The sequence below is a fragment of the Emys orbicularis genome, chromosome 16 (assembly GCF_028017835.1).
Source record: "Emys orbicularis isolate rEmyOrb1 chromosome 16, rEmyOrb1.hap1, whole genome shotgun sequence".
Lineage (NCBI taxonomy): Eukaryota > Metazoa > Chordata > Testudines > Emydidae > Emys > Emys orbicularis.
This window is the reverse complement of record NC_088698.1, coordinates 31,544,186-31,566,386: the sequence shown is the minus strand read 5'-3', so window position 1 is coordinate 31,566,386 and position 22,201 is coordinate 31,544,186. Positions and strand designations below refer to the sequence as shown.

Here is a 22,201-nt window from a genome sequence, read left to right as displayed (position 1 = left end):
GGCTGCATGGCCCCGAGCAGGGGGAAGGTGTCGGGGGGAGGAGGGGGACGGGGTGCATAGCCTGGGGCAGGGGGAAGCCGGGGGCGGGGCACGGCACGGGGGCGGAAGAAGTGCTGCATGGCCCCGAGCAGGGGGGAGGCGTCGGGGGGGAGCCGGGGGCGGGGCGAAGGGCTCCGGGGCCGCCGATGACCCGGGTTCGGAGCGGGCGCTGGCCACGGCCCCGCACTCACCGGGCCTCCTGGAGCCGCCGCTGCACCGCCGCGCTGTGCCCGGCCTCGCCCCCCGGCCTCGCCCGCTGCCCGCGGGCCCGGCCTCGCCCCAAGCGGCCCGCGCAGCGCCAGGGCCCGGCCTGCTCCATCCCTGCCGGCTCGAGGGGCCGGGCGCGCGCCGCGCTGTCCCCGCCCAGGACCCGTAGGGGGGGGCGGTCACGTGTCGGTATCATGTGATCGGCGGGCCCAGCCCCGGAAGTGGTTTCGCTCAGGTAGGTGCTGGGGGCCGGGCTGGGCGCCCCGGGCAGGTCCTGCGGGGGGAGCGAGAGGAACGGAGCTGGGGGGAGGAGGGGGCCGAGCCCCCGCCCGTCGAGCGGGGCTGTGGGACTCGGCGCGGCGGCGCACCCCGGGGGCTAGGCCGGGAAGCAGCGCGGGCAGAAGCCCAGGGGCGCGCGGGACGCGGGTGAACTTGGTTCGGCTCCTGTCCCCGGCGCTGCTGCCGCCGCCGGGGTGCGGAGATTGAGGCTCTAGATGAGTCGCAGCTGGGGCGGGAGCAGAGGCCGGGGTGAACTTCCCCTTTCCCGCTGGCTTTGGGACCTTTGCTTGGTAACCAGCAGGTCTCGAGACTTTTTTTCAACCACAACTCCGATTCTGCCGGCGTGGCTGGGTTTGGGCCCGAGCCGTGCTTGGGTGGGAGCTCCGGGTTAGTGATTCAGTCGTGGGCGCGTCTCTCCTCTGGGTCAGTTCTGAGCAATGCCCAAGTCAGGGGTGATGGGGGAACTCTGCTCGTGGAGAGGCCCCGTCTCAGCTGAGTAGTAAAAACAGAGGTAACCAGCACCTGTAACTAAAGATCCTTAGCTGCTTTGCACAAGAGTTGGGGCATTAGCCCTCTTGTTCTGACCATTCCGATTTGGTTAACTCCATTCGGCTCCCTAAATTCCCTCTGCGGTTTGTTGGGTGGGTGACTGATTGTTCACTTCCTGTCCTAGTCGGGGTGTAATGCTTTTATCATGGAGGTTGCTGACTTTCAGAGGTTGAGGGATGAAGGGTTTGGTATACACAGTACCTCTCTTACTTGCCTCAATCGTGAGGCGAGGCATAACTTTTGATAGAGCCCTTTGAGGCCCTTGGATGAGAGGCAACAATGAAGGGCAACCACTAACTAATGGGAGTTAGGAAAGAACTTCTCCTGTGAGTAGGCTTTTCTATTACAGGGGTTTTGTGCCTGTTCTGAAGAATCTGATACTAGCTACTGTTGTACACAGGATAGCAAACTAGATGGGTCATTATTGATCTGATCTGCCATAGCAATCCCTATGTTCCTGCTAATAAGATAAAAAATCAAATTTGGTTCAATTAAGTGAGCAGTGCAGCCCTTGTGTTAGCTGTTCCATCATTTTCCTAGGTCCTTGTATTCCTGTTAGGAGCTTTTCTATCTGACTGTCAGCAACATGCATGATTAAGCCCAGATGTAACCAGGTAATATTCCAAACATATTAAATATAATTTTGCTATTTAAAAGGAAGGCTTGTTTCTGTCCCATGCGTCACTCATGCACAAGATAGTTCTGTTGAATGCTTGTCAGCTGCTCTCTGTAGGGTCATGTGTCAGTTGAACAAAGGCATCCAAGTATTAATCCATTCATTCTTTACTCTAGGATTAGAAGAGCAACGTCAACACTGGAGACCACAGGAAACCATTCAGCTTTGTATCACACAAGCAAGGACTTATTCAAGGAACTGTATCTTCAGCAGAAGGTCCCTAAATGGGAGCTCCTCTGACAGTAATCTCTGTGTAGTGATGACTTTTTGCACAGATAGCCACTTAAATACAAAATAATAAACTTGAAAGAACCAGTGTAGTGTCTTGAGATCTGCCTCTTGTAGCTCTTTGTTTCTGATGACCATATTCATGCTTTCTGAGCTTTCTCATTCATTGCAGGCACTAAGATGGTTTTCCTCCTGTTTGGAACATTCTCATAAAGTAGCTTTGTTGGTTCAGTCTCAGAATTGATGAACACAAGTTCTGAAGAGACTTTAATGTTGCCTAGGCTCTGCAAGGTTTCCATGTAGCTCTTGTGGGATAAACCTCCAAAATGAAGGCACTTTAGTGGATTTACTCTTCATGTAAATAAGCCACGAGGAACACTGTTGACATCAGTATTTTAACAAAATCTCCAACATATTCATCACCTAAAGCCAAAACCCACTGAAGTTTCCACTGGAGCCTTTGTGGAACAATACATTTACTGCTGAAAAAAATGAGTTGTTTGCATCAGTTGCTTTGGAGGAGAAAGTGCTCTTGAGGGCGACGAGACATGATTAAAATAATCTGATGTAAATGGCCAGCCCCATTTTATCAGAACCTAACTCAGCTTCTTGGTGAGTACTACTCATCATTCCTCTAGAGTTGCAAAGGAATGTTGCATGACTGATGTGGAGGCCACAATGGGCCTGTCAACAACATGCCAACAGATGTGCGTGCACATCATCTTAGCATGTTTGAGTCATGTATAGTGCCCCCATGCCATCAGAACTGGAGAGAGACTCCCTGAGGAAGAATCCCCTAGTCTTTGGCTAGTTGCTGCAGGGTCACAAGCTATCAATTGTGGGCTCTAAGGTGCTCGTCCCAGTAATATGTGAATGCCACATAAACATTGATGAATTTTATCCTCACAGGGGCATTATTGTCATCATTATACAGGTGGGAAACCGAGGCAGAGAGATTAAATGACTGGCCTCAGGTGTCATAGGGAATCTGTGATAGAGCCAAGGATAGAATTGAGATCTGATTTGTAAAGCAATGCCTTCCCAACCTTCCTATCTCACTAGTGGGGCATTCCAGGAATGCTCTGAGAGCCCAAGTTTAGTCTCTGCTTTTTGGTGGAGAATAACTTGTGTTCTTTAGCTTCACCTTTTGAATTGCCCAGTCGTCTCGTTCCAGACTTCATGTGGTTTAGTTAGCACTCTTTGTAGCACTCTTGCTTGGGGACTGTTGTGCACAAAGTTTATGACTGAAACGTGCAGCCTACAATGAAAACAGTAGCTAAAAGACTTTGAGTAAATCAGTAAGTACCCAAAACTGTTAAGACCATCACTGGTCATGAGGAACCTCCCATTTTAGTGCTTTTTTTGCACATGTGGAGTCAGTTCAACATGAAGTAAGAGCCAATGAAGCTATTGGAAACCATTCCAAGCTGCATGTAGTTGAGAATTTTTCCCAAATATGTAGTGATAAATGCTCTGTGCTATCAGACTTGGAAAATAGGCATGGATTTGTGATCCTTCTCCTCTAGGCTTAGCCACAGGTTTGCTGTCCTCTATTTTAAACCCAGAAAGTTGGGAGAGTTAATAGCCCAGATCCTTGGAGTCTTCCTTCTCCACCCCGATTCCATCTCCAAAATCCGTGGATGAGGCTGCATGCAGGAATGTTGCACATCTGCCATTCCTGTTTTTTTAAACACTTGTGTATCGCATCAATAGCAGATAGCAAATAGCAGAGCTCTGCTTGAGAGAACTGGGGGGTGGGAAGAAATATCAATTTGACTTGGTTGGGAACAGCAAACATCTTCCATCATGTCAATACTTTGGTTTTGCAGGTGGAACTACTTTTTCCTTTATGATGGCTCAAAGGTAAAGGAAGAAGGGGATCCCACAAGAGCTGGCATTTGCTACTTTTATCCCTCTCAGGTAATGCCTGCTTTTTTATTTTTTCCCAAATGTGTCTGTCTGTCTGTAGAGTTGCAAACAATTTTATATATAAAGTATGTGCAAAGCCAACCTTCTGTTCTTGGAATGGTGGGGCTTGCAAATATCTGGGTTTGGGTAAATTTGTAACTTTGGTGTTTATAAAGTTTCTTTATTTTTATTTTATTTGTATTTTTAAGGCCATGTATAGTGCAGCTCTGCCAACATACCTCAGTCTTGATCCACAGTACTTCTTGTTTTCCAGCCTTAGGCCCCTATGGGTTCACCTTCAGTGCAGTAAAAGACCATGGCACGGCCGCAGCTGGCCTAGGTCACCTGACTCAGGCTCATGGGGCTCAGGCTGTGGGAGTAAAAATAGCAGGGTAGAGGTTGGGGCTCAGGCTGGAGCCTGGGCTCGGAAACCCAGGGACGGGGGGTGGGTCTCCGAGCCCAGGCTCCAGCCTGAGTGTCTACATGGCTGTTTTTAGCCCCGCAGTCTGAGCCAGCTCTCTCAGGATCTAAGACTCCGAGCCACTGGATTTTATCACGGTGTAGACGTACCCTATATGGCTCTGTGCAGCGCACCTTACGCTGTTCTTTAGCACTCTGCTATTTTGGTTATGGGCCTCTCCATAATGCCCCATTCTGTGGTGGTGATATGGACAAATATCCCCTAGGGATAAGACTCACTAATTCTTCTTGTTCTCTTGGTAGGGTTACTTGTGCTTAAATAAGAATTCAGCCTCAGTGACTGGGATGAAAAGTCAGTGCATGGTGTTATCAAGCCTTTGTTCCATATAGTATAGAAAACACCCTCAGTTACTTTATCATCACCAGTTCCATCATGCTGCTGTGTAAATGTGATGCCTTTCCAGCTTGCCAGGAATGCTGCAAAATTCACTTTTCCCTCCTCTTCCTCTCACAGACTCTCCTTGACCAGCAGGAACTGCTGTGCGGACAGATTGCAGGAGTGGTGCGCTGTGTAACGGAGATCTCCAGTGCTCCCCCGAGTCTCATTCGGCTGAGAAAGCTCAAGTTTGCAGTAAGGGTGGATGGAGAGTATCTCTGGGTGAGTTACAACGTAACTCAAGCACGTAAGGAGCTCGAATGGTAATAGAAAGTATCTACTATTGTATCAAACTAAGTACTTGTATTGTTTGATATGTCCAGCAATGGCTATTAGCCAGGATGGGCAGGGATGGTGTCTCTAGTCTCTTTGCCAGAAGCTGGGAATGAGTGACAGGGGATGGATCACTTGATGATTCCCTGTTCTGTTCATTCCCTCTGGGGCACCTGGCATTGGCCACTGTCGAAAGACAGGATACTGGGCTAGATGGACCTTTGGTCTGGCCCAGTTTGGCCATTCTTACGTTCTTAGGGTGCTAGTGGCAATGGCCTGGCAGCATTCAGCCGAGACCTGCAGCTGTAGGATTCGACAGCTAGATGGGGTTTGTGGGCCAGTGGAAAGGTATGAACTAGCTGAAAACAGAGCTCCATGGAATGTAGCTTACAACAAAGAGCTGGGATGCTCATTCCCTGCGCAAAGCTCATTGGCAGTGATGGTGGACTTCTCATTTTAGGGGCAGATCTGGTTTCTCTGATGTGATGTGGTCACATGCTCTGAGAACTGGCTCATTCAGTGGGCAGTCCCACTCAGGTGGGGTAAAGCCATGCTGCAGGAAGCTCTCCTGAACAGGCAGACCTCCCAGCAGTCTAGTTACTTCCATGGATTCTCAGAAGTTTGATGCACCGCATTGCTCCGTGGTGGAAGAAGTGGAAACCCTCTTCTCCAGTTCATTAACTAGTGAACTGAGCCTCGAAGTATTCCATTTGGGGACGATGTTCTCGGCCATTTAAACATTAAACTAGTGGTCAGGCCCCTGAGATTGTGAGGGAATGGAGAGTATGTGTCTTGAGCTCGGGCTTTCTACCTCTGCTGCCAGGGACCCGCCCTGACTCTCGTGCATCGCCCCTTGCTTTTCCCCAGACATATGGCTACCTAGGGGGCTTCCCAAACTGAGTTTTGGGGAGTGCAGCAGCTGTTTCCTGAAGTAGCCAGGTGACAGGAGAAACAAAGTTTTTTCTGTAACCTTGTGTGTTGAAGGTGCTGGGCTGTACCATCGAACTCCCTGATGTCAGCTGTGGACAATTTCTGGATCTACTGATTGGACTCTTCAGATTTTACAATGGATCTGTGTGTCATGCTTACATGGTAATTGCTAATTAACAGTGTTGAGTGTTTCTCCCTGATTAGGACGAGGGCATGGACCTCTCAGGGAACAGCTGAAGCCTGCCCAGTTATGTGGAGGTTCGCATATTCCCTCTGGCCCTCCTGCCACCAGTGCAGCTCTGAGATCGCAGGAACGCGAGCTGGGAAAGTCCTTAGGTCCCATTTCCACAAGGCAAGATCAGTGCCTAGAATCTTTTTTCTATGTTGTTGTCATCGGCATCCCAAGTGATGAGGCTCCCCCCACTTCCCTTGGGAGACGACCCCACATATGACCTCATGAGAAGATTCCTCGTGTTCAGTCTGAAGTCTCCTTCTCTTGTTCCCCCATCCTGTCCCCTCACTGTCCCTACCCCAGTGTACATCATTCCTCTTGCTCCTTAGAATTTAGGCCTCTCAAATAATGTGCAGGTGGTTTCCATTCCCCTTAGCCTAGCTACGCAGATCTGACTCTTTGTTTTTATAGCCTCACTTCACTTCTGCGTATCTTTCTGTCTCTTAGATGCCTTCAGATTTGGGAATGGTGTTCCCAGACCTGAATGCAGTATTCCAGAGGCATGTAGAGAGAGTCTGGCAACTTCCTGCCCCAGGACAAACTGCTGCTGCATGCCAAGGTGCAACCGAAAGTCACATGCGCTCATCTTGCTGCCGTCCATGTTGCACACTGGGGTCTTATGGGCTGTCCCCTTGTCACTGGACTGCGAGGGTGAGCTGGATGATGTCTGAGCTCTCTCTTCCCTCTGTCTGTCTAGTGAGGCTCTCAGCCACCCATCCCAGGTTGGAGGGTCTTTCTCCACCTGGTCTCTATTTTCAATAATGTAAAGCACAGTGCAGACAACTGAGATTGAGGGCTAAGCTGCAGGGTTTCTATGATACCTGTCTGCCCTCTCTCGTCCAGCAACAGTAAATCCTCTCTCGGCGGGGCTTTTGCTGTTGGGCGGACTGGATTCAGTTCCTGATCTTGGTTTAGTGTTTTGGTAGAAGTTTCATTGAAGAGTTGCTGCTTAGAGACACGCTTCCCTGAATTAATCATACCTAACCACCTTGGGCACTCTGGATCCTGTGTTGACTCCAGCCATGCATTGTCTAACCATGGGGATTCTTTCTTCTTCAGGTGTTTTCTCGGGAGGAGCTGAGCACGCAGTGGGACAGGTACATCGAACATATTCAGAAAAACACCAGTGACCTGCACAAGATCTTCAATTCCCTTTGGAACTTGGACAAAACCAAGGTAGCTCTCCTGATCTCTGCAGGGTTAGCTTGTTCTCCTGAGACGTGCCCCCTCTAGTTCTGTTCACTACTTGGATAATTCTCTGAGGTTTGATGGTTTCATTGTCTTCCTCTCCCTGCACAGGTGGATCCCCTGCTGTTACTGAAAGCAGCTCTCATTTTGCAGACCTGCCAGCGTTCACCCCAAGTGTTGGCAGGTTGCATCCTCTACAAAGGCCGGTGAGTAGCCAAGGACTTCCAAGCAGTCACCTTAATTGTCAGTTCTCAACCCGAGTCGACTGCAGGCAATCCCCTCCTCGGGCTGTACAGTCCAGGGCTACTTTCCCAAGCTCCCTCAGGGGGGAGGAAGCAGAGGAAGGGCAGCGGCTGTACCTCCAGATCTGCCCTCTGGGTACTAACGGGGACATTACTTACTATGTAGCACTCTCCATCTGGGTAGATCGTTATCCCCAAATGTACTTGGGGAGGTGGAGGCCCTGAGGGGTTAAGGCTGGGGTTTCAATAGGCACCGAGCTCCCAGTGAATTTCAATGAGATCTGAGTGCCCAACTCCCTTAGGCTCATTTGGACAGCTATTCAGTGCTTCAGAGCAAGTGAGCTCTTTGAGGCAGGGACTGTCCCTGTATGTTTGGACGGCATCTGGTACAATAAGGTTCTGACCCAGCTAACGTTAGGTGTTACCACAATGTACATTTTAAATAATAAGCCATCAGTGGCATAGCTGGGAAATAAATCCAGGTGTCCGGACTCCCTGGCATGCTCTGTCCACTGGATCTAGATGCCTGTTTTATTACAAACATCGTGTGACACAGACACCTTTTACATGCTATTCAGGGTGGCTGGGGGCCAGGCCCAACTGAAAGCCTTTGGTGTGAACTGTTGCTGCTGCTTCCCTGCTCAGTGGGTGACATGTCCCTGAGATCAATGCTTTCCAAATGCCATGGTCTGCAAGACGCTCGTTTAAAAGCCTCTTGCATCTGATTAAAATGTACCAACATTATCGTTTCCCCTTTCTTAGCCTGCTCTTCCCCTGCCTTGCCAATAATGATTTTGTTTTCTTAAAATGACTGGCTTGCTGGCCAGGTGACACTATCCACACTGACTGGAATGGATGCAGGAAAAGGGAGCCTGCATCCTCCAGGAGAAATGCTGGCTTAATTCAGCCAAAGATTATCTGTGGACAGGTGAAGACTCTACAGCTGTGCATTGTGCCAGGGCAAAGAGAGCCTCTGGGGACAGAGAACATCCTACAGAGCTAGGGGATTAGGGAGTTCAGGCATTTCCTTGTGGCAGAAGTCAGTAAGTCCTCTGTGTCGTGTGTGTCAGTGAGACATCTGGCAAGAGGTGGAGACTTGCTTTGCAGTGAGTGCATCTGACCAAGTCTGAGTGATTGATCTCAGAGCCAGGTCATCCTTTTTACAGGGGTGGCTTCACACGCACAGCAAATCACACGGGTGATGTTTTCCCTGTAGTTCTTAGCATCCAGGCAACTTGTTGCAAGTGCAAAACCCTTATGGGAGTGGAGGTCTGGCTTGAAACTGGGCCTTACGTTCATGTGCTGTGTCCTGCAGGCATGTGTGAGTTGTGCCCTTGAACTCCCCATGTGGTCCCATCACTGACATGTGCCTCCGTCTTCTCCAGCATATTGATTTTTCTCGTGGGTAGAAACTCTTTTCTTGTGCAAAACTCCTTTAACCAGAAAGACTCTGGGCCACTTGGCCACCAAGTTCCTTGCAACATCTTCTAGGAATCCCCAAACAGACCCCTAGGAACCTGCAAGCCTCACCCCAGTGCCACAGAGAGAGAGCCTTGTGTTTGAGTCTCTTGCAGAACCTGCATCTCTGCTGGGGGTACGTGAAGAGACCAGACTGATCCTTTCTCTGGACTTGCTGTTGTGCCTGCAGGAGAGGCCAGTGTCACGACAGCATTAGTGCTGGTTTTCCTGCTCCTTTCCTCTACCAATCCCCAGCTCTGCAGTGGGAGTGGGGAGGGCTTTGCCTGCACAGGGTTTTCTTTGCCTAGGATCACTGTTACTCTTCACTCACCAAAACCAGGCCCCCCAACGAATGGTAAATACCCAGCAGGCAAGTTTGCTTTTGCTGATCCAGCGTGGAACTGACCCAGTGTTCAATAACAGCAAACTACCCTTAAAGGGCTGCCCTGCCCATCTGTCTATAGTACTTTACATTAAACACCCCATCCTCTCACCTGCCCACCAGACAACGTGTTCCCCAAGAGCAGGCAGCCCCTGCTCTATTGTCTTGTCTGGTTTTGTCCTGGAACCTCTTTGCCATGGCCTGTCAATCCACAGGGAGTTGTCTGGAACATTTGTGTGTCATGCGAGGTGAGGAGGCCCCCAGTGCAGGGGACAGAAAGACACAGGTTTGCAGCACAGGGGTGCTGGGTAGGACTCTGTGTGTTGTTACCTAGAACGCCCTGTCAGCTCACAGGCACATCCTAGCAGCACTGGGATGTGGGCCCTGCGTGCAGACTGTAAGGTACAGGTGTTTGTGGGCGTGCAATGAGTTCCTGTGTGCTTTGCTAGGGGAGTGTGGCTTCCCCTTACTCGTCTCCAGGAGGGGCCCTGGGACTGGCAGGAGTGTCTTAGGGCCTCGCAGATCCATGGGCCGTTACTGCTGCCTGGAGGTGCTAGTTTGACCTCAGAACATACTTGTCAGTGTGTGACTCAGTTCCATGAAACCCCTTGGGTTCAGCTGGGGTGTCCGTGTGCGAGCAGAAGGGGGTTCGGAACCTGCTGTCAGGGTGGGGCAAGACCAGGGCACAGCTCCCCCCAGTGAGTGTACTGGGGCTGTGAGAACAAGAACCACAGCCCCAGAGAGATGGTACAGTGTAGGCTTTGGAGCCTTCTGGGACTGCATGGGCATGAAACAGATCTGAGCAGCACCTGAAACCCTGCTCTGAACATCTGTGGCTGCCCACTTTGAGGGGTACCCTGCACCTGCCTGCTCCATGAAACTAACGGGGAAGGGGGCCCGACTCTGCTCATGGCTGGTTGTGTTTGTGTTCTACCCTGCTAGGATTGTGAGCACGCAGCTTCCACCTCCTCTCACTGCCAAGGTTCTCCTTCAAGGAACAGAAGCTGCAGACAAGGTATGGTGGTAAACCCAAGCCCAGCGGCATCAGGACCCAGTCTGCGTGTTACTTGCACCAGAGATCCAGCCAGCACTTACGGAGCTGCTTGATGCTGATGTTAAATGGTTCTGCAGTGGAACGAAATTCAAAATTCTTGTTGACGCTCAGGAGTCAAGTCAGGGCTGCTGCTCTTAGGACCTTTTTTCCTGTCAATATTTTGGCTATTGAATTCTCTTCAAGATGCCAAAAATAATCAATCACCCTGCGATGAACCTGGCCAAAGATTGCTGTTTAGCAGCATGCAGAATGAATGAACATAGAGATCACCACTTACATTTGCTGAAAAATTAAATGCTTATTATGTGATTTCAGTTCTTCTTCCCAAGAAACAAGGGGGAAATGCTCATAGCTAATTCAGTACTCATTGTTCTTAAAATAATAATGGGAGCGTGGAAAACGTCCCTTGCGGAATTGTAAACATGTGGCCTAACACAATTTGATCTATAAGAATATATTAAATAAATAGACCTATTACTTGTTCTGTATAGTAACTTCTTAGGTGAGTATCCCAGCTCTTGCATCAAAATAACTCTTAACCTTACCCTGCATATTATTGATATGTTACACCGACTGGTTAGTTGTCTTTAGCGTTTCCTATTCATGTGTAATCCCTTTGTTTACTTGTTCTGTTTGTTACTAAATTCATACAGTTTTCAAGAGGCGTCATGCTTGCAGATCTGTATGTAGTTGCATTATGCCACCGGATTGGGAAAGCATCTGTTGCATCTGCTTTGACATTGGTTCTGGGAATGAACAAGGACTGTGCCCTGCCATATTTATGCAGAGACAGTCAGGGCTAGGCTGTGATATTCTCCCTCATCTTGTGTCCGATGTTTGCTTCCTGGGTAGCGCCGCTGAGCTCAGCGTGGCTCCCTGAGGAGTAAGTCACTGCAGACCATGAGTAGCCTTAGCACAGTATTGCCCTCAGGGCCTGATCCAGAGTCCCCTGCAGTCAGTGGGAAGATCCCCAATGATTTTGGGGCCCTGGGATTGGGCCTGGGTGAGGGCCTGGTGGCTAATGTTTAACACAGTCTTACTGTAGGCCAGTGATAACTGTGTGCTTTACTTTCAGAGCGTTCCTGGAGGCGGGGAGGTGCTGCAGGAACATGGTAAGCCACACTAGTCGCACAGTGTAAATGGGGAGCTGCATCCCAGGAGCATATGGCCCTTTTCGGGCCTGCTTTCCCTCAGAGAGCCCGATTTTACCCTCTACTGCCATTAAAACATCACGGGGCAGATCTTCATGCTGCTTCCGTTGCAGCCGCAGCTAAAGTTCCATGTGTATCCACTTGGGTAGGACGGTTCCCACCCGGAGCGTGTGACATGGGTACCATGAGGGGGATCTAGGCACTATTTCCTCATCTAAGGGCAGGTTCTCCCACAAATTCTGTGGACTCCTTAACAGCAGATGTGTGTAACTTCAGTACCACACGGTGGTGTGTGTCGACTTGGTCAGTGACGAAGCCATGAAAGCAGAGCTTGGGGTGTAAGGCAGGAGTTCGAGTTCTGAACAGCGACTCGTAACTTCTTGACTCTGTCCTTAGTCCCTTTGCTGAGTTAGAGCTGAGAATGTTCAGCTTGTGTCAGGCAGCTCTTCCTCTGCCCTCTCCTCGCATTCCCGGCGGTGTCTCTGGGACAGTCAGAAAAGTAACGGGGTATTCGACTGTGCCTGGCACTGTTTGCTAAGGTGATCAGGAAAAGGCTGCCTGGTTAGTCCTGTGCCATAGCCCACGCACCCAGGCTGCAGCCCTTTGCCAGAGGCCTCCTTCCTCTCCTCCCCTCCCACAGGAGGTCTTTGGTGTCTGTACAAACATTGTAATTTCTTCTCGCTGGGTCTGGGTGCGGTTTTGCTCTTGCAGATCCCCCATTGCCTCGGGATGTCTGCATTGTTCCAGTTTTCCTGACGGAAGGTGAAGCCACAGCACTCCGGGACTTTCCAGTAGAGTGGATGACTAGGTAGGACGTGAATTTTGGATGCAGCAAAGGGTCTTCTCAGCAGCTGAGCTCATCCCACTGCAGAGGCAGGGCTCACCAGCTTCTGCTGCCATCTTCCCTAAGAATAACATGAGCCCCAAATAAGGGGGTACTGTCAAGTTGTTAAAACTACCATCATCTGCTTGTCGGGCTGGAGAGCTCTAACTGTCCGTATTCCACCCTCCGAGGAAAGGGCTTGCGCTGCTCTCTGCTGCTGTGCTCTATGTAAAGCAAAACCTCCTCCCCGCCTCAGACTGACTGTGCTGTCATCTCTCGGCCCACTGTGCTCTGAGTAAAGCCTCTGTGCTTCGTGCTTGCGTGTAAGGGAGCCACATTCCCAGGGCAGGTGATGGGACTGTGCTATTCTGCACATCCCTCACTCTCCACCTAACCTTACAGTGAGGATCCTAGAGGTTGGAGGTGGGCACAGCCTACGAGATCAGCCAGTCCCTCCGTTGCTGGGGCAGGATTTAATCTCCGATGGAGGGTGGATCAGGTTTTGAACAGGAGATGGTTGGTTGGTTGTTTTTCTGATCGTTCCTGGCCCCTGATTCCCCAAGTGACTGCTACTCACTGGTTAACCGAGTGTCTACTCTTGTCTCCTGTTAGGTTGCCCACATCTCCAGCAAACCCTAAAGGATCTAAGAACACCCTCCGCTCACGGGCATTCTCGGATTCGGCCCGGGCTGATGAAGTCCGAGGCCAGCATGCCCTCGTGGTGAGAGAGCCCCCCCCAGAGGCCTCGGGCACTGCCAAAGCAAAAGATGCTCTGAATCCCCCAGCTGGAGCGCTGAGCCCGGTGTTGAGTTCTACCCCCCTGAAACCATCCCCTCCATTGCAGAGAGAGCTGGGAGCCCTGCCCAGCAATTCCAAACTGCCTGCTGCAGAGTGCCCTCGAGACACAGGCACGGCCTCGGGGTCCTCTGACTTTCCAAAGCCTTGTGCCCTCGGGCAGGAGGGTCGAAGCACTATGGAACCTGTAACCAGCTCTAACACTAGTGAGCGGATGACGTCTGAATGCCGCAGTCTCCAGAGGCGTCACACAGCCAGTGGCAGCCTCTCCACCTGCTATCCTTCCAAAGAGACGAGGAGAAGCAGCTCAAGCGAACGTGACAATCTGTCAAGTGTAGACAGTCAAGACACCAGCAGCCAAAACAGAACCTTCAGAAGAGGAGATGGAGCAGCCAGGGATGACGCTTCTGAGCGGGAGCCTCTGCCTAGTGCTGTATGGGTGGGGCAGAAGTTCCCTGCTGAAGATTGTGGTAGGAACCAGTTTCCTGTTGCTGAAGTCCAGGAGAGCCTACTCAGTGGCACTGCAGAAGGCCGAGGCTCTCCCAAGAGCAGAGAGAACGGTTTGCCTACACAAGTAACTACCGGGATGGACTGTCTAGCAGCAGTAGATTGCACAGTGTCCGGCAAGCAGGCCAAGCTGGTTAAGATGATTTTATATGTTCACAGAATTAAAGGGTTAGTGCTCTTGCTGCTGGCGGAGGAGCAGTTTAAGGGTGACCAGGGGTCCATTGAAGACGTGGTAAGTAAGAAAAAGGTTGCCTTTTTAAATTAGAAAATGTTTCATATACTTCCTGTCTTGTGGCAGTGTGGGATGGTGGCCAGAGCTGAAGAATGGGAGTTTGACTCCTGAATCCTGTTCCCAGCTCTCCCATTGGTTACTCTGTGACCTTGGAGACCGCCATGTGCTTCAGCTTCCTCTAGCCTACCTCACAAGGGTCCAGACCTTCCCTAATTAGTGTTAATAGATGAGCAAAGTATGACTGTGGCTGTGACTGAGTAGTTGTAACCTCTGACTAAATAGCCAGCCCGACTCCAGTGGTCCCAAGCAGAGATCACAAGGTGGCTCGTGCAGGATTCCTGGTCTGTGTTCCGCTGGGAGGGTTTAACCACATGCCCGGTGTTCACGCAGGCAGAGCAGCAGCAGAGAGCTAGTCCTGCTTCTGAAGTTAATTCCCACCTTCCGCGTTACAGCTTGTGACTCTAGATCAGGTCAGGCTTGACGAAGCCCTGGCTGGGATGATTTAGTTGGGGATTGGTCCTGCTTTGAGCAGAGGGTTGGACTAGATGACCTCCTGAGGTCCCTTCCAACCCTGAGATTGTGTGAGATACCAGTGAGTTGTGTGTCTGGTGGTGAGTCCATCTAAAAAGAAACAGTGTTTGAAATGGTGGCAGCTCAAAGCCCCATGCAGCTGGCTTCCTTACCCACGGGACCTGGCAGGTCGGTGTCATTCTGCAGGGGAGCTGTGACACATGAACAGAGGGCATCATGAGGGCACTCAGTGTCAGCAAGGTGGGGTACTAGGACCCAGTGCCAAAGCCATATACCTCTCTTGCAGGCTGTACTGTCCAATGGTGATATGCAGTGAAATGCTCTGGGCTGCTGGGGAAGGGGACACCAGCTGATGCCATCTCCCTAAGGCATTAGAGTCTGCAGAGCTAACACCCAAGCTGTGCCGCTCCCTTCCACAGAGACCTTGCGCATTAGTAACAACCTCATTTCTTTAGCTGTCAGACTCAAACCCAGACTGTTAAGCCAGCTCCCACTGTCAGTTGCTGTTTTCATTCTGAACTGGGCAGGACACTGAGCTGTGCTCAGTAAGATGCAGGACTTGTGACCTTCTGGCTGTCACCTTGTAAACAGGGGCACCACCTCAGTGCAGTAAATGAGGGGTGACTCACCAAGAAAGGGACATGCTGCAAAACCAGCCAAGTGGTTGGCAAGGGCAGTGCTAGCTTTCAGGCCGATCCCACCCCACCCATGGCATCTGGGCCTCGCTTCTGATTCCCATTTGCCGGGGCTGCTGTGGCTCTGCAAGCTGGTACTGCAGTTCTGCAGATGGCTCTGAGGGAGTCATGTTCACCAGCTCCACAGCTCTGCAATGCCTGATCATCTCCTGCTTGGCCACAACCCGGCTGGCTGGAGACCTCTGTCTGTTCCACCCTGCCTCCTGGCCTGTTTGTCTCACTCTTCAGTGAGAGGAGGGTGACCAGATGTCCCGATTTTATAGGGACAGTCCCGATATTTGGGGCTTTTTCTTACATAGGCTCCTATTACCCCACCCCCTGTCCCAATTTTTCACACTTGCCATCTGGTCACCCTAAGTGAGAGAGAGAACAGCTGAAAGGGAAATCAGGCCCAGCTAACCCTGCCCCTTTGTGCCTTTGTTTTTAAATTGCCACTTGCTAGCTGAAGAGATGCCTGGCCCACTTCTCCCCTTGGAGTCCATGCAAAAATTCCTAAGGCAAGAGATGGGGCCCGTGTGGGGTCCAAAGTGCCGTACCCACAGCATTAAAGCCCGTGGTTGAGTGGGAGGCATGGAATAATCAGTATCCCCATATGCGCTGTTTAAGCTGGGTGGGTTGCATTTGTGTTGGGCAGTGACTATGGACGAGTCCGTTTCCCTCTCTGGCTCTCCTGCAGTACTGCCCTGCTATTTTGGACGGGCGGCGGACGCTGTAGAGAGCCGTTTCCCAAAGCTCCTCCTGTTGGAGTTGAATCATTTAAACGCTGGGTTTGAGCTTACGCTTTGCAGCTGCAAGAGCTTGTTTTTACCCAGCCTAAACGTTGGGCCCGATCTGACGTGATGGGGTCCCTTTGGCTGGACCCCTCCTCTGGGTGCAGGGTACTTGTTGGTCCCTGCTGGCAGAAATGCACCCTCCCAGCTGCTGTTTTAGGTGGGGTTGGGGGACTGTCCGTCAGCACTCCTGGGTTCTAGTGTTGGCTCCATCACCCTCTCTGACTTACGGCAAACCACTCAGTCTCTCGGTACTGTTTATCCATCTGTAAAATAGACTGACACCCAGCTCCCAGGGGCATGGAGCCTGAATGAATGAATGCGTGTATAGCTCGGCGAGGCCTTTCAATGCAGACACCAGAGAAGGCCGGAGCATTCTAATCACGTAGCTTGATAGGCACAGGAAGTGCGGACCATTCCATTTCAGGTGGGAGGGTGTTTCTGCCGCACAGACCCTCAGGGCAGAGCAGAAATTGTCATGCAAGGTCTGTCTCTGTGCAGACAATTGGAAGCGACTTTGGGTTTATCCCTTCATTCTGTTGTACAGAAAAGAGAACCTGTTCTGAGACCAGCAGGGTCAGGAGTAGGGTTGGTATCACCAGCATGTTGAATGGAGGCTTAATCCTCCCTGCGGCTGAGGAAAGAACAGAGACCGCCTTGGGGATTAGAAAACCAATCTTCCTAGCACTTGACAGCCAGCAGGCAGCCGACTGCAGTGGGAGATCTCATCCACCCTGCCTCATCCAGGCAGTTCAGCCTGTCTGTGCACCCCACTTAGTAAGAGACAGACGGGTCCTTCATTGCCTTGTTGGGCAGCAGTCCCATTGGCCAATGCCCAGTCTGAGGCAGGGTGTTCTTGGGATCAGTCGTAGCCCGTGAGTTATTTGTGGAGGATCTTGGTCTGGGGTGCTGTGGTTTGAATGGGATCAGGGGCAGAAGGGCTGTTTCCAGAAGCCCATCCAGCTCAGTGGGGGGAGGGTTAACCCCCCCTTTGAAGCTGTGAAAAGCTCCGTTGTCTGCAGGGAGAGTGGGGGCAGTGGGACACCCAGGGACAGGGCGCATCTACCACCTGGCTTCTGCAATTAAACACCATTTTATTACGTTGTAACCCACCTCACGCTAATTTTCAATTACAGTAGCAAGTGGCTTCTGCCATCCCAGTAATCAATAGGCTATTCGGTTACTGCTACAAAAAGTAACAGACAGTGCCTTGTGAAAATGGGAGCCCCATAGAGAAGCACTGGAAGGTAGTAAATTCACTGAGTCTTGCATCCTCCCATTGGTGAATTGCAATTGGTGCTTGAAAGGCCCTTTTCCCACGGTAGTGTCCTTTGCCAAACACCTTCTATTACTGACTTGTGGGCCAATGAATGGACGGAGATCCACCAGTTAATACCACACAGGCCACCAAACAGCCTTGAGGTGATAATGCTTCCACGTGTTGGCAACCTGGGCTGGATCAGACCCAGCATTTCAGTCCTCCTCGCAGTCCGTAGGGTCGTTTGCATGTCATCCATGTTTGTTGTCTGAGCGGGTTACAGCCCTCGTTAAACAGGGAAATCTGCTCTGATGCACGTTTGTGTTGCACTGTTTGCAGTATCACAGCAGTCTGGCTTCTCTCAATGGCCTGGAGGTTCACCTGAAGGAGACTTTGCCGAAAGACCATTCCTCTGCAGCCAAAGCCACCTACAGCTTTACTCACTACGACTGCATTCAGAACGTACTCACAGGTGAGGGCTTGTCTTCGTGATTCTAGGGCTTGCTGCTTTGCAGTACACCCAGAAGAGGAGTTAGTCGTGAGAGCGGGCTTTGCTTTAACTTTCATGTGTTAACATCTCATGCTCCAGACGTTTGCCTGAAACACTGTTTGCAGTTAGCACAGCCATGTTCATCCTTCCTTCAAAAACAGCCTGGGCTCCTGCTGGGTTTAAGATCCTGCTGGCACAGGGCTCTGCCCTGCTTGTGTGGGGTGTGTTCTTCCTGTGACTTGTACACCGTGATCACAGTCAGAAGTTCGGATTGCCGGTGATCAGCCTGCGCCAGGCTCAAGCTAAGTGCCAATGGGAGAGTGGGCAGTGTCCTTTCCAGGGCAGTAAAGATTCTGCCTGACCGTCTCCTGAGGGCTCGATCACCAAAACGTCTTGAACGCATCCCTTCCCGCAGTGGTGTAACTTCCCTCCCAGCTCCTGAGGATAGCAGCACTTGTCAGCAAGTCTCTGGCTGAGAGAAGGGATGACGCTGGACGTAGGAAGCAGGGGATGGAGCAGTGAGATGGGACTGACCTCTTACATAGCGAGCAGCAGCCCATGGCAGCAAGGCTCAGAGCCCGGGTTGACAGACTCTGGCTTGCAGGGCTTGGGCTACCGTGCTATAAACAGCTGTGTAGAGGTTACAGCTCGGACAGGCATATGGCCCCACTCTCTAGGCTTCAGAGCCCGAGCTGCACTGTCTACACAGTGTTAGTTGGCAAGCCAGGCTTGGAGACTGTAGCCCTGGGCTGTGTAGATGTCCCCTTAGGCCAATGTATAGATCCTAGACCACCTCTCCTCGTTCCAGTCCATCCTTACATCTCCCTTCTCCTGCCAGCCCCACAGACGCTAACCTGTGCTAGCCACACACCTTCTCCAGCCCAGAAGAGAGGGACTAGGAAAGAAAGAGACCCAAATGATTCTAGGCAATCTCTGCCTGAGGATTTCCTGGTCACCTCTCCGCTCTGTCCATGCCTCTTGGATCATAGTCTCTTCGGGGAATTACTTTGGCTTTATATTTATGCAGTGCTTGAGCACACTGAGCCAGTAACGTGCCTTCACCATCATGCCAGTGTTGAGTCACATGGGGTGTCCCTTTGGCTCTATTCTCCGACTGCCCCAGCAGGGTGCAGAAATCCAGCATCCTCGCCTGCTGACCCAGCTGGGGCAAATTACCCTGCACAGGCAGCTTCCTAACCTATCCCTACTCCTTCTCTGCAGCAAACCTGCCCCAGGTCCTGGGCGCTCAGGATCAGCACTTCCTGAGAGCTGCTAGTCTGATCCACGCTGACTTCTACCAGCTCCCGACTGCTTCTGAAATGACAATCAGGTAAGGGCTGCCTGGCACCCCTCCTCTCCTCAGCCACAGGAGCCGCTTGGAGGAGAGCGGGGAGCACTTCAGAATATGCTTGCGTTTTAGATGAGGGGCTTGAAGCTACTTGTCTGCAAGAGGCACAATAGTGCCGGTTGGAAATCCCGACCTGTGAGCTGTTTGTAGGACCCAGGAGAGCCAGGCAAGGCGGCCTTACAAACTCTGTTCTAAGGCTCGTTGTGTTCTTCTGCATGCTCCATAATCCTAGAGCTGCCTCCCACCAAAGACCAGTCAGCTCAGCTCATTTCCTGAGGTTCAGTAACTAAACACAGGCCCTTTGATTTGCCGCCCACAAGTTGGGCCAGGTGCTGTGTGTCTAGGCCTGATCTACCCAGCAGAGTGAGTAGTGCCAAAGGTTTGGATGAAGACGTAGTGATAGAATGTTGCCAACTCCTGGCACCGAAAGGTTCTAAGCTACAGCTTTAAATATAGCTGTTCCTAGTCAACTTGGGTCTTGGCTTAGAGCCAAAGGCGCCTGAAATTGGCAGTCTAGATTTGTTTTCTTGCACGGCTTGTTGGGTTGGAAACAAGCTGTAATGTGTGTGGCAAACTAAATTCTGATGCTGCAAGCAAGATGGTCTTATCACAGTCGGAGCCTTTCACAGTGTCACGGTCACTGCCTCCAGCCTGATCCCAAGGAACTGGTTCCGTTTGCATCCACACCAGCTGCTTGGCCTTCACAGCCATGCCACCACTCCCAGGGCTACTCTGCTGCCTCGGGCGTCCTGGGAAACTCCGAGCAGCTCTCCCCGGCTGCCCGTGCCCAGAGGGGATGCACACAGTGACAGCAGCAGCACATGTGGCTGTCAGACATAGATGCACCCTGCTCTTATGAAGTGGTCCAGCAGGAGGAGAGCCAGTCAGGGCTGCCCATGCCTCTGAGAGCACCCTTTATTCGTCCTTGGAGCTGGCTGTTTAGAGTCACGCTCCCATGTGTTCTAATGGAACTTGCAAAGAACATCAGGGTGCTTGCTTCTGTCTCCCAGAGCCTTGACCTTTGCTTTTCTTCCTGCCCCGATAGGAATGCCTCCACTGCCGTCTATGCCTGCCAGAACCCGGTCCAGGAAACGTACTTCCAGCAGCTGGCCACCCCACTGCGCAACTCAGGGGTTCCCAACCCTCATGACAGTGCATTCAGCTTACCAGGCAAGGCCAAACAAAAGCTGCTGAAGCACGGGGTGAATCTACTCTGAGCGTGGTTTGACCTCCTGGAATGGCCTGCCCAAATCCAAGCCAGAAGAAGCTCTGTCTCTAATAAGCTAAAACGCCAGGACTTTTATTCCATGCCAGCTGCTCTTCAAAGAACCTGGGGGCACAAAGCGTTATTTGCGTGTTGTATCCGTGGTTGGTTAAACAGTGAGTAACCCGGAGCCGCTGAGTGCTTAGCCCTTGGGTGGTGGTCTGTATTGCCAGGTAACCCAGCATGCGGTGCGCTTGCTATGGGGCCACTTTGCATTGTCGAGGGATGGTGGGAAATGTTGACTGTTACCAAAGAATTAAGGAGGCAAATTATTGCAGTGGCACAGTGCTGCTCATGACTCACCGCTGCCTCCTTTAGCGTGACGCACCTGGAGTGCCTTGACTGAAAGCCAACGATTTGCGTGCTCTCAGCTGCACGTGGTGATGGGTTGCTGTGCAATATTTGCTTTGTGAGATGTCTGTCAGGGACCGATTCTCGCTGTGGGATTCCTGTGCCTACGCTCCTAGTCAGTCAGACTTGGAATTATTTACACCTCTGGAGCTACGGAAATGATCCTGTCACCAGGTAGTGCCTCACCTTGAGTTAACAGTGCTCTGCATATTGAATAGAAGGAGAACAAACAACTCTCTTGCAGTAACATGAAGCACTTAGGGTTTTATAATAGCAATGTCTGGGAGGTCTCCTAGTCCCTCCATCTGTCTTCAGCATTCCTTACTTTGGTGAGCTGCTTAACACTGTCCTTCCAAACTGCCCACCAAGAGCAGAAAACCACTGTAACCTGTAGTCTCCCTGCAGCATCCCTGCCTTCCATGAGTGCCATTACGATATCAGTTCGCAGGCCTGAACACACTGCACTCACTGCCTGTGGTGCAGGGCCCAGGCTGTGCTGTACCTGCACCCAGGACTTCTGTCTGTCTGCCACTCCTCCTATGAAGACACTTTTACTGCCAAAGCTGACCTTACCTCCTTGCTTTCTTGCTACCTCCCTGAATTCAGCTCTACTGTATTTGCCGAAAAGGCGAGAGCCCATTAGCTGATCACACCAAAAAGCTTTACAGCTCCTCTGCAGCTGCCATCTTTGCTGAAACAAACTGAACTCCATTTTTGGGAACTTTTTGGATTGCATCAGATTAGCAATTACGGCAGTGTAGACCTGAGCTACGTGACTGACACCTGTCATTTCTCTGAGACCATTTTGTGTATTTCAAAGATTGCAGCTGCTCTGTGCATGAACATCTATGTGGCAGTTGAAATAAAAAAGTAAAATAAAGAGGAGTCCACAGGACTCATCCATTCACTACTAGTCAGAAATGGTAGACTCCTGTTTATTGCACGATCCTCTCACCTGTGACTTCTAACACTGGGGGCTGGCTGACCAGTGGGCTCCCACAGTACCACGTGTATCCAGCGCTGCACTCTCGTTCTGTGCAAGTTACTTTGGTGCCGCTCAGTGGGGTGTCTCTGCTGCTTGGACACCACCCGAAATCACCCTTTGGTGGCCTTTCCTCTGGAAGGCGTGGCAGAGGTGTGTGGGGAGCCCAGCACTGCATGGCAGTGGGTGAGGACAGAGGAGTTACTGGCCTGCAGGCCAGGGCTGAGGTGCCGGACCAGAGCTGTGCTGGGAACCTTGCTCTGGCCAGTCCTGTTTGCTGTCTTCCCCTCTGAGCTAGGTAGGGAAATGCTGCCCTAGTGAATCTCATCCCAGGCTCTGGCTCTGCTAGAACAATCCTGGTTTCCAGTGGGGTCCCCACCCCATTTTCATTGTTGCCTGTTTACAGGGCATCTTTGTGCAGCCCTTAGCTGGGTGGCTCAGTGAGCTCTGGGGAGATTCAGCTCCTGGCTTACTGGGTCTGGTGGAGTCTGGCTCCGACTTTG

At 51.4% G+C, this 22,201-nt stretch overlaps 1 protein-coding gene across 1 annotated transcript; it reads left to right on the top strand.

Annotated features, from left to right (window-relative positions):
• The first annotated feature begins 463 nt into the window (after positions 1-463).
• On the top strand, positions 464-21,621 carry HPS4 (HPS4 biogenesis of lysosomal organelles complex 3 subunit 2). The gene is made up of 14 exons (XM_065417656.1): positions 464-481; positions 1,867-2,590; positions 3,808-3,898; positions 4,821-4,964; positions 6,000-6,107; positions 7,237-7,353; positions 7,477-7,571; positions 10,390-10,462; positions 11,577-11,613; positions 12,364-12,460; positions 13,088-14,009; positions 17,603-17,735; positions 18,975-19,083; positions 20,147-21,621. Exons 2-14 carry the CDS (start codon positions 2,550-2,552, stop codon positions 20,316-20,318), a joined length of 2,139 nt encoding a protein of 712 aa, XP_065273728.1. The 5' UTR covers positions 464-481; positions 1,867-2,549; the 3' UTR covers positions 20,319-21,621.
• The last annotated feature ends 580 nt before the right edge of the window (positions 21,622-22,201 follow it).